This window comes from Epinephelus fuscoguttatus, linkage group LG20 (assembly GCF_011397635.1).
Source record: "Epinephelus fuscoguttatus linkage group LG20, E.fuscoguttatus.final_Chr_v1".
Taxonomy (NCBI): Eukaryota; Metazoa; Chordata; class Actinopteri; order Perciformes; family Serranidae; genus Epinephelus; species Epinephelus fuscoguttatus.
This window is the reverse complement of record NC_064771.1, coordinates 31,818,441-31,832,791: the sequence shown is the minus strand read 5'-3', so window position 1 is coordinate 31,832,791 and position 14,351 is coordinate 31,818,441. Positions and strand designations below refer to the sequence as shown.

At 43.3% G+C, this 14,351-nt stretch overlaps 1 protein-coding gene across 6 annotated transcripts in view; it reads right to left on the bottom strand.

The window, feature by feature from the left end:
- Nucleotides 1-14,351, bottom strand: part of ank3b (ankyrin 3b) — a 174,964-nt gene that overhangs the window by 61,912 nt on the left and 98,701 nt on the right. For all 6 annotated transcript variants that reach the window (XM_049564428.1, XM_049564429.1, XM_049564430.1 and 3 more), the window contains one exon: nucleotides 2,163-2,286. In XM_049564428.1, the coding sequence (XP_049420385.1) occupies nucleotides 2,163-2,286 (124 nt within the window). The remainder of the gene's footprint in view (nucleotides 1-2,162; nucleotides 2,287-14,351) is intronic.

Sequence of the window (14,351 nt, the reverse complement as noted above, 5' to 3'; positions counted from 1 at the left end):
ACCTGAAACTCGCTTAAGCTTTGGGGCTTGGGGGTGGCAGTAGCTCAGTCCATAGGGACTTGGGTTGGAACCGGAGGGTCGCCTGTTCAAGTCCCCGTCCGGACCAAAAATATGGAGCGTGGACTGGTAGGGTAGTCATGGGCAGCCCACTCTGACATCTCTCCACTTTGTGCATGTATAGGTCCAGTTTGTGCACGTGTGTGTTCGGACCTGTGTGTAATTGACAACAGAGTGAAAAATTGAATTTCCCCTCGGGGATTAATAAAGTATATATATATAAAAAAGGCTTTTGTTAACCACAGACCTTATTTGAGGCATTTTACCAAAATCCCATTCAAAAAACGTATTGACTTTTAGATGAGAGAACCAGAAGTGCTAAAAACGCTAACGGAGTTCCGGGTTTACTGGCACACTCTATTAGTACAAGCCTATGGCATTTTACATTGTATAAATTAGCCTAGTGGCTAGCAGAGATGCCCTCTGCTCATATGAAGCCAGGATAAATCACACACAAGACTGAAAATGTTATTTTTGTGGAGGCTTTACTGTCTTCACAGTTTATTGTTTCTTATCTGTGAAATTAAAGTAAATAAAAGCTTTGTTTCCACTGAGGGAAATGGTTTCAGCTTACAGAAACAGACAGGAAGTCTGCGTCGACGTGACGTGTAGTTACATTTCTGGGGAGGTGCACGTCAGGCTACGGCGTAGGCTCTGTGTCGACGCAAAAGTATAAATCCCGCTATTAAGGTGAAAACTTGACTACAACTCCCAAGAAGCCTTTCTGTAAGAAACATCCAGTCATAGTCCTAAATGAAACTCAGTGCTTGCTGAATTCACTAGGCATGAAATGATCTGAATTGTCTGAGTCTCTTATTCACATCCACTGTCTTTGCCATAGCAACAGCAGCTGAGGCACATGGGTATTGTAGTATTTCAAGCAATAGGAATATTGAGAATAACATTTAAATAAAACATTAAAATGGTCTTTTAACTGCCTCTGGACCGAGCGGCTTGTCCCACATCACAACTTTATATTGGATATGCATGTTTTACTTTTTTGTGATGTTCAAAAGGAAAATGAAGTAACATGTTAAAGAGTTTTATAACTGAAAAACAGACATACATGACATAAATACAACATAGATAATTCACTTCCTAAACTGACTGAACTGGAAGAGATGTGAACCCCCTCCTACAGCACAATTTGTTAAATCAATTCACACACACACATCCCACCCCACTCAAACAGAGTGTGTTGATGTAACCCAGGGCTCAGGGCCATGAAATTGAACATGTTTCTAATTTCCTGTGGCTCAATGTCCGTGTGTGTCACTGCTCAGATATTCAATAACCCCTCCCTCTGCAGCCGCTTGCACAAGTGTCAATATTTTTGTGTGAGCGAAAAAGTTCAACAGCCACAGAGAGCGAACTATGACCTCCTGGTGGTGTGAGGAAAATCTGTGTGTCGGGGGTCAGAATAATGTGAAGCCTGGATTTAAAACAAAAGACTTGAACAGAATATTTTAAAAGATTTTTGTTACGATGTCACTTATAAGCTGGAAACAACATGATTAAGCTTTGACAGTCTCCATATACGCTGCTGCTTCCTGTCAAAGATTACACTTTGCTTTTTTTGGTCAAGGTTTCCTCTTTTTTTTTTAATTTAAAAAAGCAGGTGACAACTTCCTGTTTTGCGCTGCATCATTTACTTTTCACGATTTTAATGAGGAATCCTTCGGCCACCTGATCTGTGTTTTACAGACGCAGTCACACCAGAAACAGGCAGTAATAACATCAGAGCAATACCTTGAGACGGGGAGATAGGTGTTGAAAGTGATGTGCAATTCATGGAGCTATCTGCAGCTGCAATTCATTCATTGTGGATTTGCCCGTGACGGTGGAGCAAAACTAACAAGCTACAGCAGCTTCGTCTACCGTGGATTCTTTGTGTCTCTGTTGGCTACAACTGTCAGGACGGTTGCTATTTGTCAAGGTGTGAATCTGAGTGTCAAAGTTCACCAACGTTAAACTCTGAAATTTTGCAGTTTGAAATGCCGGTGTGACCGGGCCTTTACACATCATCAATGTCAACACTACAGCAACTACCTTAACAAACATATAAACAGTCATGATATTGACGTGTCATGGTGTGCCTCTCTTACCTCTGTGACCGCGCACCAACGCTGAAGCCCATGTAGCCCTCCTGAGGGAGCGAGTCGTCCCCCAACTCCCGCAGGTCCTGGGGGGCCAGATATTTGTCTGTGTCCCCCGTCATCGCATCGTCACCTGCCGGACGGAAACACACAGGGATGAAGAAAGGTCACAGAAAGAACGTGATATATTGTCTTTACATCTTTTTACGAATATCTGCTTCTCTCTGGTGTGTGTGACCAGTTTAAAACCAGTGATTATCTAACTGTAAAGCAGGGAATCTGTCTGTCCTTCCAGTATCGCAAGAACCATTCATCTGATCTACTTCACACTTGGCGGGTGTATTCCTGGGGACCTGAAGAGGTGCAGTGTCGAATGCGGTGCAATTTGGACATACGACACGTTCAATATTAATAAAGTTTGAATAAACGAGCAAACAGCTCTTGTGGCTAAAACACTGGTGTTTCTGACCACGAGTAGCCGTGACTTGGGTGTGTTTTTGTTTGCCATACTACCGCTAATTTAATCCACACTCTACTTTAACCATGGTGATGAGAACTGAGTCGAGCATGTCTTCACCTTCATCCATTGGGGACATTTTCCATAACCTCACTAACGTATAACACCATTAACGTTACCGTTGGCAACACAGGGCCAACCTCTGCTGATTAATCCATGCTCTACTTTATAACTACGGTGGTAACATCGAAGTACAGAAATTAATACATCTGTTAAGTGTATTTTTAACTGTGTTTCTGACCTCAAGTAGCCGAGACTGGTGTGTGTTTTTCACGGGTGGATTTAGTATTTTGGGGGCCCCGGGCAGACGCCATTGTGCTTGGCTTTTACTCTTTCCCTAATTGGGAATGTTGGTTGATTATTGGCAGTGGTAGAGGAAGTACTTTTGCAAAACTCGTCTGCGTCTCGTCCTACATTCAAATTTTTACTTGAAATATTTGACGTTGTTTTCATAACACTGGGCTGTCTATGCAGGAGAAAGACGCAAACTGTTTTGAAACTGGTGCCACATGACCAGAGGAAACTGAGAAAGTTCTATGGCATTCGCTTTGCTTTTTCTCAAGAGGCAGAAATCCTACAACTGCCAGAACGCTGGTGGGTCACGTCTCATATTACAGTTAAATGGTGCTAAAACATGATTCCGAAAAGATCTGAGTCGGGAAATAGGGGACACAGTGCCAGAATCTCAGTTTATATTTGATAAATGCTGCTTAGTTTTAGGTTTGACTTGAGTTTGGTCTGCGTTGGAGAGAGAGAGAAAGAGGGGCGGGTCTGTCTCCTGATCCACTTATATACTCTTCGTGTCCGTGTTGGCGATACAAAAATGCGGAAGTGCAGCCTGTAGTTCGAGCAACAAGGTTTGCATCATGTGTATCAACTAGCGAAGTTTCACTTGGAGACGATCAACGAGATCTAGGTACAAGTTAAACGGAGGGCAGTTTACCACAGGTCATTTACACATACTACCCACACTGTTACGATACAAAGCTGGTTGAAAATCGGTGAAGTATTCCTTAAAAGTGAGGAGGAAAAGAGAGGCATATCAGTAATGTGCTTAAATTTACTTAACCTCTGTTCAATGTTGAGCTTTTAATTCTAATATAATGCTAGATAATTTAATGAATAATAATGCATCATACCGTAAAACTTCAATTAAACGCGCAGTCCCTTTTACTAGCCCGGTGTAGCTACACAATTTGACAAATAAAGGCCTGTCTCAAATAGAGGCCTGGTCTGGTAATAAGCAGTTCATTTTTAGACAAGTTCTTTGGATGTATAAAACGGGTTGTTGGCTACTCACTTGAGCTAACATTAGTTAGCTGTTAGCTTGGTTAGATTCTCCATAATTTAATCGTTCAGTTAATTTTCTAAAACCATGAGTGCCAAAGAATAATTCATTCAGATTTACCGCCATGACAAAAGAACATGTGGCCAATCTCTACCTCTGAAACGGTCATTAAGTCAATTTATGTGTCCATTCTTCGATTACCCTGTATTCATATTCCTTTATTCGGAAAGGGTCCTCAGATCAAAAGAATCAAACAGATCTTTCACGAAAATGAATTCAAGTTGTGAATATTGTTTTAACAGGGTAAAGAGGTGTCGTAAAACAAGTGTCATAACTCTTGTTCTCTCTTTGATGCTCTGTCTGTCGGGACTAGATCAAATGAATTATTAATATTTGACATATTATCTGAAGCCTAATTTTTCTACATGTAATATTCATACTGGTTTAAATAAATAATTTGATGGTATGTCCCCATGTTTACTGAAAGGAATTGTCCCAAATATAAGCCTGCTGATTCAAGCAAATAATACCTCGGGCTACTGATTTACAGTAGTTTTACAGTAATTTAATTGTTATATTTTGTGAGTAAAATCTGAATTTGTAACCAGTTGGGAGTTAGATTAGCAACATAATTAAATATTTTTCAGGTAAATATTATAATAAATCTAAGAAAGTGCAGTTTTGAGTGTTGAACTTGTTTGTACGAGTGGAAACACACAGTGCAAGCAGTCAGTCCGTTCTGACCAGGCATGTTTTAAACCAGCGCTGCACCAGTGTGAATACAAATGTAAAATGTTTGCCTACTCTCCATCTGCGTGCAGACCATAACAGAGCAGCTCTTTTAGACAGACAGATCAATGCAGCCTCTGGCCAGAGGCAGTTTTCCAGTTCAGCTGTGGTCCAACAAAACACACACAAACAAACGTCTCTGCTGCCACTAAAGCCTTCTTGTCCCAGTGCCCAGATGACACAAACATGTCAACAGTAAAGTCTGCAAACAACAAACAGTGCTGCTGTCAGTAACTTCATGCGTCAGGTTAGTTTGGTGGTTTACATCTACAGAAAGTGACTGACCACACACTCATGTAGAGGATGTTTCCAGTAAATAAAAACACTTCACACACAGCAAACACAAACAGATCATTAAAGCCATAAAAGAGAAAGAAGTTGAAACATACGTTACAGGAAAACAGTGAGCAGCATGTTATTCCCCTCAGAGTTACTGTAGATGATGAACTGATGACTGCAGGGTTGAAAGAGCGAAGGCAGGAGAGGAGGAGTTAAAAAGGCTGAGAGGGGAGCAAGTGCATGCAGGCGGAGTGACGAACAGAGGAAAGAAAAGGAAGGCATTCCACAGACCACAAAGCACCGGAGACCCCCGCCTCACCCTCCTGTCCCCTCATCCCCTGCTGCTACAGCACCCCTCCCCCCCTCCAAACTTTCTCCCCTCGCACTTTACAGACCCCATCTGGACACATTCCAGCCCATTCACCGGGACCCTCGTCTCACTTTAGCCTCCAAACCTCCTCCTGGCCGAGCCGCCACTCACCTCCTGCTTTAAAGCACTTCATCCAGCCTAAAGTCCAGTTTGCAGGATTCACACCTTCAACTAACTTTTCTCCAACTTCCTTCAACTCTCTGTCGCTCCCTCCGTGCTGCACACACACACACATGCACACACACACACCCACACACTGCCTGTCTCTCTTTCACAGCCCGACGCTCACACAAACAGATCGGCTTTCTCCCGCCTACCCACCCTGCTCTAGGATTATCCAGTGTGTGTGTGTGTACGTGTGTGTGTGTGTGTGTGTGTGTGTGTGTGTGTGGGACAGACACCTAGAGCTCACTGCAGGACAGAAATAGTAAGTGGGTGTGTGACTCAGACTAAGTTGTCTAACATCTAAACTCTACCAATGCAGCATGTATAGAGCACAGTATCATCCTCGCTGCTCTGCTTCACCATTTATCTCCCTTCATGTTTTGTTTGTGTGTCGTCTTGTCTGTCTGTCTGTTTCTCGCTCTGCCTGTCTGTCTGCTTGTTTATCTCTCCATCTGCTAAATAGCACAGATTCTTCGCTGTCAGTGTTTCACACATTGCTTCATCCTCTGCATCTTTCAACCTCCTGCCGCTTCCGTGTGTCAACTCACACGTCTAACTAACGTCTGCTGTCACCTCCAGAAGAGTGATCGCAGGAATTCACAGCTCTGCGAAGGATTTCCCCAAATCCAGATGGGTTCACACAACAGAATCTGTCTGCTTGTCTGTCTTTATGTGTGTAGCTGTCCTATTAAGAATACTTTACCCACAAAATGTATCTGGGCACTGTCTAAGGGTGTTTTTCAGCCCTCTGAAGCCTAGTTCACATTACACAATTTTCAAGGATCTTGAGAGCCACCTTGGGTTGGAGGTGAGTCGGCAAGTAGCCTGCCACGATGAGTCCTCATGTGTGAACAAGCCTATGAGCAAGTCACCCCCTTCTCTGTGACTGGGACTGGATATCTGGCATGCTAGAAAACTGGAGAAGTCTGACATGACTGACAAAGAGCCTCAGCCAATGAGAGGTGGGATACGTCCCACGTCAGCACGCAGGAGGACGGAAGAAATGAGGACAAGCCGCAGGGTTGCCAGGTCCGCTTATTAGCCGCGACTTTGGGCTTGTTTTTTTGTAAATCACTTACAAATATTGGTAGTCGGGTTTCGTTTTTTGGGCTTGTTTCTAAAGTGGAGTTGCTTCTTTTGGGCTTGTGTCCATAGCCCTGGTTGCTTGTTTCTCTCCCAAGATCTGGCAACACTGACAAGCCGGCAAGCAACAACAACAATGGCGGCATCCACAGGATCACGGGGAGCGCGTTGTGTTTGGACCTAAGCCCTGGAGGCAGATCTGATTCAACACTGGGTTGAATATCCAGTTTGCTGACGTCACCGTGGTATCTGGGGCTCTGTCGGCGAGGGCTCGGTGAAGAAATCTCCTGTTGTGCACACACAGGTCGTAATGAAGTTGCCGAGACTCCTGATGACAGAAACACACGTCACCAGGTATGAACTCTCAAAAGATTACAATAGTCTCCGCGACGCAAAATCCGCGTGGAAATCGTGTAATGTGAGCTCGCCTTAAGTGGACTCTGAGCTGTGACTCAACATGTTTTGCACATATGTGAACACTCCAAGAGAACCCAGAACCCTCTGAAGCGAACCGAACTTGGGAGGTTCACTTCAAGTCTGCTTCAAGTCTGCAGTGCGGTTCACTTAACCTGTGTCTTGTGAACACAAAGGGCTCCAGGTTCGCTTTGCTCTTTGGCGTGTATTCAGCCCTCTAAATCACATGCTGTTGCACTGGGATGCTTGAAAAAACAGGCGAAACCACGTTGGCCTGTAACACTTGCAAGAACGCAAGACGAGGAGTAGTTTGGTCCACGGAAGATACTGCACGTCTCCAGATGTGGAATGTAGAATACATCAAACGGCAACAGTCCACAGCAGTCCTCTTTCTAATGAACTGACAATCAGTACGTTTACATGCACGCAGTAGGCGAGCTAAGCTCATAGCTCGGCTAATGAGTCAAGTCGGACTTCTCGTCTTGTCTGAGTATACATGCAGAAGGGAACATCGAATTTTTGACCAAGTACGTCTGACTGTATCCTTTTTAATACAGTGCATATTGAACTAGTTCCGGTTGACCCGAAGAGGAAGCTAGCTGTCGGAGCATGAAGTTTCCTTGTCCGTCCAGAAGCACGTCTTCTGCTTCTCAGTCGCCATGGTGTTTGTTTGTTTGTTTTTCAGGGAGGTACTGCACTGCTATATACTGAACTGCTGCTGCTACGTCATCTCCTTCTTCTTCCGGGTGAAAGCTTGCGAAAGAAAAAGGTGATGCATGTGCAGAACGCTGAGTCCCACTCCAGTCGGACTGAGTGGATACATGCAGCAGTACTTCGATTCTCAATCGAATTATCTGGGTGTGTTAGTCGAGCTACGGATAGTCCAATTTCAGTCGGACTAAGCTGACGCATTTAAAAGTCCGGTTTCAGCCACACTAAGCCAATAACTCAATCCTCTCAAGCTGCATGTAAACGTACTGACTGTGGACACAAGAAGAACTGAGCCCCTTTTGTGTTGGTCCAGTGTTTGATGCACTTTAAGAGGACTGAGTTCGGTTCATTTAAAAAGGACTATATGTGAAAACACCCTTAGATGACAGGTTGAATTTTGAATCTTGAACACTGACGGCATCTGTAAGAAGGCAAACCAACGCCTGTTCCTTTTAAGGAAGTTGAGGAGTTTTGATGACAAGTTGGACAAAGTGGTCAAGTTGTGCTGTAAGATCACTGGTGTTACATTCAATAACCTCCAGCATCTGTATGAAGAGAGGGTCACCTCTAAAGTTCGGTCTATTGTCTCAGACTCTCAACATTCCCTCCATGTTGGGTTTCAGATGCTTCCATCAGGGCGGAGGTTTTGCCTCCCTAAATGCAGCACTAAGCGTCACAGATCGTCCTTTGTCCCGTCTGCTATTGCTTTTCTTAACCAGCAGTGACCACTAATCGTCCATGATTTACCCCTGACAGTGTGTGATTCTGGATTCTGTGTGTTTTGTTTGACTTATGACTACTGTCTGTATCTCAAATTGCCCCCCAGGACATTTAAATTTTACTCACCTTGTATATCAATCTCTCGCTCTGTGTTATGCCGAATTTGTACATTTCTTACTTGTATGCCTTCATGGTGAACAAATGTAAGAGGGTCAATCATACAGCAGTGATATGTGTAACTAATTTGATAAAGATGGATGCTGCTGTTTTTTACCTCTGCCCATGAGGTCATGTTTTCAATTTGTTTCTTTGTTTGCAGGACTATAAAAAAACACTACTGAGCCAATTTGCATGAAACTTGGTAAAAAAAAGGTGCAGCATGGGCCAAGGAAGAACTCATTGAAGTTTGGACTGGATCTGAATTACATACATAAATTATTTTACACTTTCATTAACATGGTGAGATGGGGCATTTGGCCTTGGCTGAGGGCTGCACCGTCCCAGGCTAGTTCTATATTAACTTTGCAGCACTGTGATTCACCAGGCTGCACATTGCGTGTTTGCACTTGTGACATAAGCACATTGTTTTAACTGTAGTGTTGGAGCTTAGCACATTACATTTCACTACATTGCATTTGTATGTTGTTTTTCAAAGGGCACTGTTGGGTCTCAAGAATCAAGTCAAGGCTCAAATTCTCATAAGAAAACTTACAAGTCAGTGTGCAATTCTTTCAGGTCTGACTGCGGAACATTTAAACAACATAACATTGAATGTTTTTGCATTCAAGGGTCAGGTCAAGTCCACAGTAAGTCATGTCTTAAGGCCTTTACACCCCGGGGATGTGACGAGTGAACAACATAAAAATGCAAAATACTTGCTCCTGCAAATATTTCGCATCCAAACTGTTTACTGCTTTAGTTTGGCAACAATGCATGCCTGAGCGACTGTTAACTATTCTGTTGAGTTTCCTTTCAGGGAAAAGCTCTGACTTTGAGTCCCTTTTGCTGAACAGTTACGCAGAGTATATGTGTAGGACTTTTATTGTGAAAGGTATGAACGGATATGAACTGATATGGGCCGCCTTTGTCAAGGTTGTATTGGTCTGTTGTATTGGTTGGGACCAAAAACGCTCTTCAGAAACTCCGAGTTGTTGTTTAATCATCCTCGTTGTTCGTGGTGCAAAAGCTCAGAAAAATTGATTTAAAAAATTGACGACGCTTTATCCTACATAACAGATTGAAAAAACATATTGATGACAAATTAAGTCTCAACTTTGTCTGATGAAGTCAAAGCGTAAACCTACTGGTGAACACTATGAACACTGAAGCCCTCTACAAGACCAGCCAGAGCCGCCTCTATTTTCTGAGGAGGTCCTTCAACATCTGCCGGTCAATGCTGAGGATGTATATGAGTTTGTGATGGCCAGTGCTCTCCTGTTAGCTGTTGTGTGCTGGGGCAGCAGGCTGAGGGTCGCAGACGCCAACAGAGTCAACAAACTGATTCGAAGGTCAGTAATGTCGTGGGGTGAAGCTGGACTCTCTGGTGGCAGTGTCAGAGAGGAGGATGCTGTCTAAAGCTCCTTTCAGGAGTTGTGCAAATTTGCAGGAAAGCCCAATCAGTCTTTTTGAGCATTGGCAGTATAAAAACAAAATCGGGGAGTGCAGCAAAATGCCACCTGCCTACTTTTGTTCATACAGAATGTGCCTTTTTCGGGGCAATGGGGGGCGTGAGCAAGTAGCAAAACGTGTAGCTCAGTGTGTGACATAAACAGTGACGTGGGAGGGAAGCCACGGCTGGTCAGTCCTTTGGTGATTCTCTCGTAAGTCGGCCCGTCCTTCACCGTCCCCGTCATCTGACGGTTAATGGCCTCTTCGTTTGCGAGGGCAAGGAGGGCGCACAATTCCTTGTCTTCCCAGTTGCTCATCTTTACAGTGTCTGTCAGGTTTGTGTTTCCCTTTTGCTACTAGCTGCTCGCTAATTCCTGCTATCAGCTGTTTCCTGTTTATCCACCGCCAGTGGGTCGCATGTGCGGCGTCATCAACAGCTCCTCCCACAAGTCTTCAACAGCCCCTCCTGTTGCGGAAGGCCGCCTTGTTCTTTTTATACCACAAAGGTTCCGCCAATATGTCTACCCTACGAGGTGGAAAATTGGGCACCTCAGATCAACTCGCCAATCCGGCTCTGTGTGTCTAAACGCTTGCAGCTTGCCAGCAAAATCTGAAGAAGAAGATGAAGAAAATCTGGCAGTGTAAAAGGGGCTTAAGATTCGTGCCATCTTGGACAATGTCTCCCAACCACTCCACGATGTGCTGGTCAAACACAGCAGCACATTTAGTGACAGACTCTGTCCCCAAGATGCACCACAGAGCGCCACAGGAAGTCGTTCCTGCCTGTCACCATCAGCCTGTACAACTCCTCCCTCACAGTGTCAGATGCTAATTCAACATACAAAGCACATTTTTCTTCTTCTTCTTATTATTATTCTATTCTTGTTTTACTCAGTTGATGTAATTGCAATTTAATTTTCAAATTTACAGCGTAAAAACAGTGACGATTTATATTTTATTCTTAATATCTTTAATATCTTAAGTACTATTGTTAAACACTGTAGCATAATGCACATTCACTTTTATTTTAAATTCACATTTTCACTTCTATTTCATTGCTTTGTATTTATGTACGTCTATTTCATACTCTTATTCTTACTACTTATCTATTCTTTACATTAGAGTGACAAACCATAATTTACCCTCGGGGATCACTAGAGTATTTCTGATTTCTAATAACTGCTCTTCTTTTATTTTTAAATATTTTCTCTAGCTAGTGTGTTATAATTAGAATATAAAAAGTCAAAGCTATGGACCAGCATTAAAGGGACGAAGATTAAAACATAAGACAGATTTTGGGTCGTCGTTAAAAAGCAGCACTGGAAACATTTGATGAAGTGCGACATCAGTTTTTGGAACATGCAGAAAACTTGGCATCTAAAATGAGCCAGCATGTGGTCACTATGTTATTGCCTTATACATAGTTATGTTATCTTATGATTCAGATTTTATATCCATGCTAACCACATATTAATTAACTTAACAACTGTGGAAAAACTCTCAGCAGTTTATAACAGACTGCAGAGGGTTTGTGGGCCGTCCGGATTTAGATCACGGACTGTGTGTGTGTTATTGGAGACGTTAACCATGTCTGTTACGCAGCTGCTATGTGAGCTCGTGAAAGCGTGTGTGACTGCGTGTGTGTGCGTGCCTACAGTTACACTTGATGTATTTTTAGACCCGAAATTAAAGATGGGACACTTGACTCACGCAAAACAGCAACAACTCGCACACAAATTCAGTGTGAAGGCAAACGTGCACAGAAATATACAGAATGAGTTTAGTTCTTGAGTGTAGATGATGGAGATGTTTCCAACATCCACCTCTGTTCAAATAAAGCAGAAATACACCTTTTCATCCCTTTGGAACAACTGCAAAATTTCTTAATCACGCACGCAGGAATATTAGTGACACAGAGCCTGTTTACATTTTACTTTTCTTTTCTGTCATCAGCTCAGCACATCTCCAGAGAAAGACTAAATATTGAAGTACAGAGCCATAACTCATGGGTCAGACCCACACAGGCCGGTATATGTAGACATCTACTATATGTGACATTATACTGCATTTATATATTGTGTTGAATCTAAATGGCAGCGAGCAGAAGTCTCTGATTGGTAGAGACTATAGTTCACCTGCTAATCTCATTATATCTGTCCGTTCAGTTACATAAAGGAACACTTACTCAGTTACTCGCCCCGTGTTACGTTGAATCAGGAAAGAAAACGTTTTTTTCTTGCATGTCCCCACGGTGAACGAAGAATCCAAAAACAGAGAAAATTCTCGATGAATTTAAATATCGTAAAACTTCGATTAAAAGCCTAATTCTAATTTAACACCCACTCCCTTTTACTAGTGACAAATAAATGCCTATCTCTAATAGAGGCCTGGTCTGGTTGCCAAGCAGTTTATTTTTATGGAAGTTCTTTGGATATGTTAAACAGGTTGTTGACTACCCACTTGAGCTAACGTTAGATAATGTTATATATAAATGTTTAAACTTTTGTCAATATGGAGATGCTGCATATTGTTCACTCGGTTACCTATTTCCACCAGATGCGTGTTGGTTGCGTCTCTGCTCCGGCACGGCAGCAGAGACGATAGGATTCAATTCTAGTCAATGTGTGTGTGTTTCCACCGGCTGCGGCTGTGCTGCGTTCCGGCTCCGTCTCAGCTGCGGCACTCCGGAGCCCTCCGCAACAGATACGCAGGACTTTTATTTTTGCCGGACGCCGGAGCACAACGCAGCAATTCAGCACAGAGCAGATCGTGCGGGGCAGGAAGTCGTGCACAGAAACAAAATAAAACATCCGGTTAATTTTCAAAATAAAATACAGTGTTTCTGGCGGATCATATTTCCCTGCGCTACACCTTGAAAACTACATAACGGGCAGAGGCAGGCCTGAAGTCAACATTTCAGAGGTTTTCAGATGTCATTTCACCCCGTTGACACCATGGACGAGGAGATGTTAATCATGGCAGTGCACCGAGATGCCTTCTAGTGGAGCTGCACCGCTCCGTACAACAAACGCAGTCGGTGGGTATTGACGGACAGCAGAGCACGCAACGGATAACCAGCGCTGCCGTTCCGCAACAGACACGCATCCAGTGGAAATCTGGTGTTAGAGTCTCCACAAATGAGTCGTGCAGTTCATTTTACTGGAACCATGAGCACCACAGAAGACCGTAATGCATTTGGATTTACCAGCATGATGAAAAACCTTCCTCAGAAGCTGTCATTAAGTCAGAATATGTGTCCACTCCTTTAGCCCGTAAGGGTCCTCAGATCAAAAGAATCAAAAGAGTTTTTGATTTAATCCAAGTTGTGACTGTTTTATAACACATCTTTGCTGAGCGAAAGTTTTGTGTGAAAGGAATTAAAGGCCTGTCCCAGATATAAGCCTGTTGAGTTCAGTTATTTAAGCAAATAATAGCCCGGGCTACTAATTGAAGTTTTACGGTAAAAGGAGTCCACAAAAGCTGGAAAGCCCGTGTCAAACCAATTGAGGTTGGGTGCCGCGGATTCGCTGGCCAGTCATTGCGTCGAAGCCTCAAACTCCTTGGAGTAAAAGGTCAGCTGTGCAAAAGAACCGTCAAAAACATCCTCGAGGCCGCTGAAAGAGCCTCACGATGGCTGTGGATCCGGAGGGGGGATCCATGGAGTAGTGGGCCACTTGGAAACAAGTCGGGGACTGATCACCCCCCGGCTGGGTCGCCCAGGTGAGGGTGACAGACAAGTCGTGCAGCGTCTGTGCCCCATGTATTTCAGTCCTGAGACTATTTATGCAGAAGTGTTTTAATTTTTAATATTTTTAATGTTGTAGCAAAAACAATGATTAATGAGATGTGGATAATACTGCATGACTTGTGTGAGAGTTTGTAAACAGATGTTTTAATACAGTTTTTGGATTCTTCGTTCACTGTAGAGGGATGCAACAGTTTTCCTCACAAATTCAGTGTAACACCAGATGACTGATTGATACCTAAATAATTATTTTGTGGTGCAGCATTTCTTTAGCCGCTGTGGAGAGGTAAACTTCTGTCGAGGAAATGTATATTTCTGCAGGCTGCTGACATTTAGCAGCTATAAAAACTGGAATGTGCATTAAACATGTGACTGCCTGAAACTGAAAGCAACCATTCTTTACCATCAACGCAGATTTCAGCAAAAATGCTGCAGGGCGGAAATGAAACAAGCTATTGATTGAAAAGACCTCAATATATCAGTTTCTGGTTTCTTTCCTCCCCCCAGTC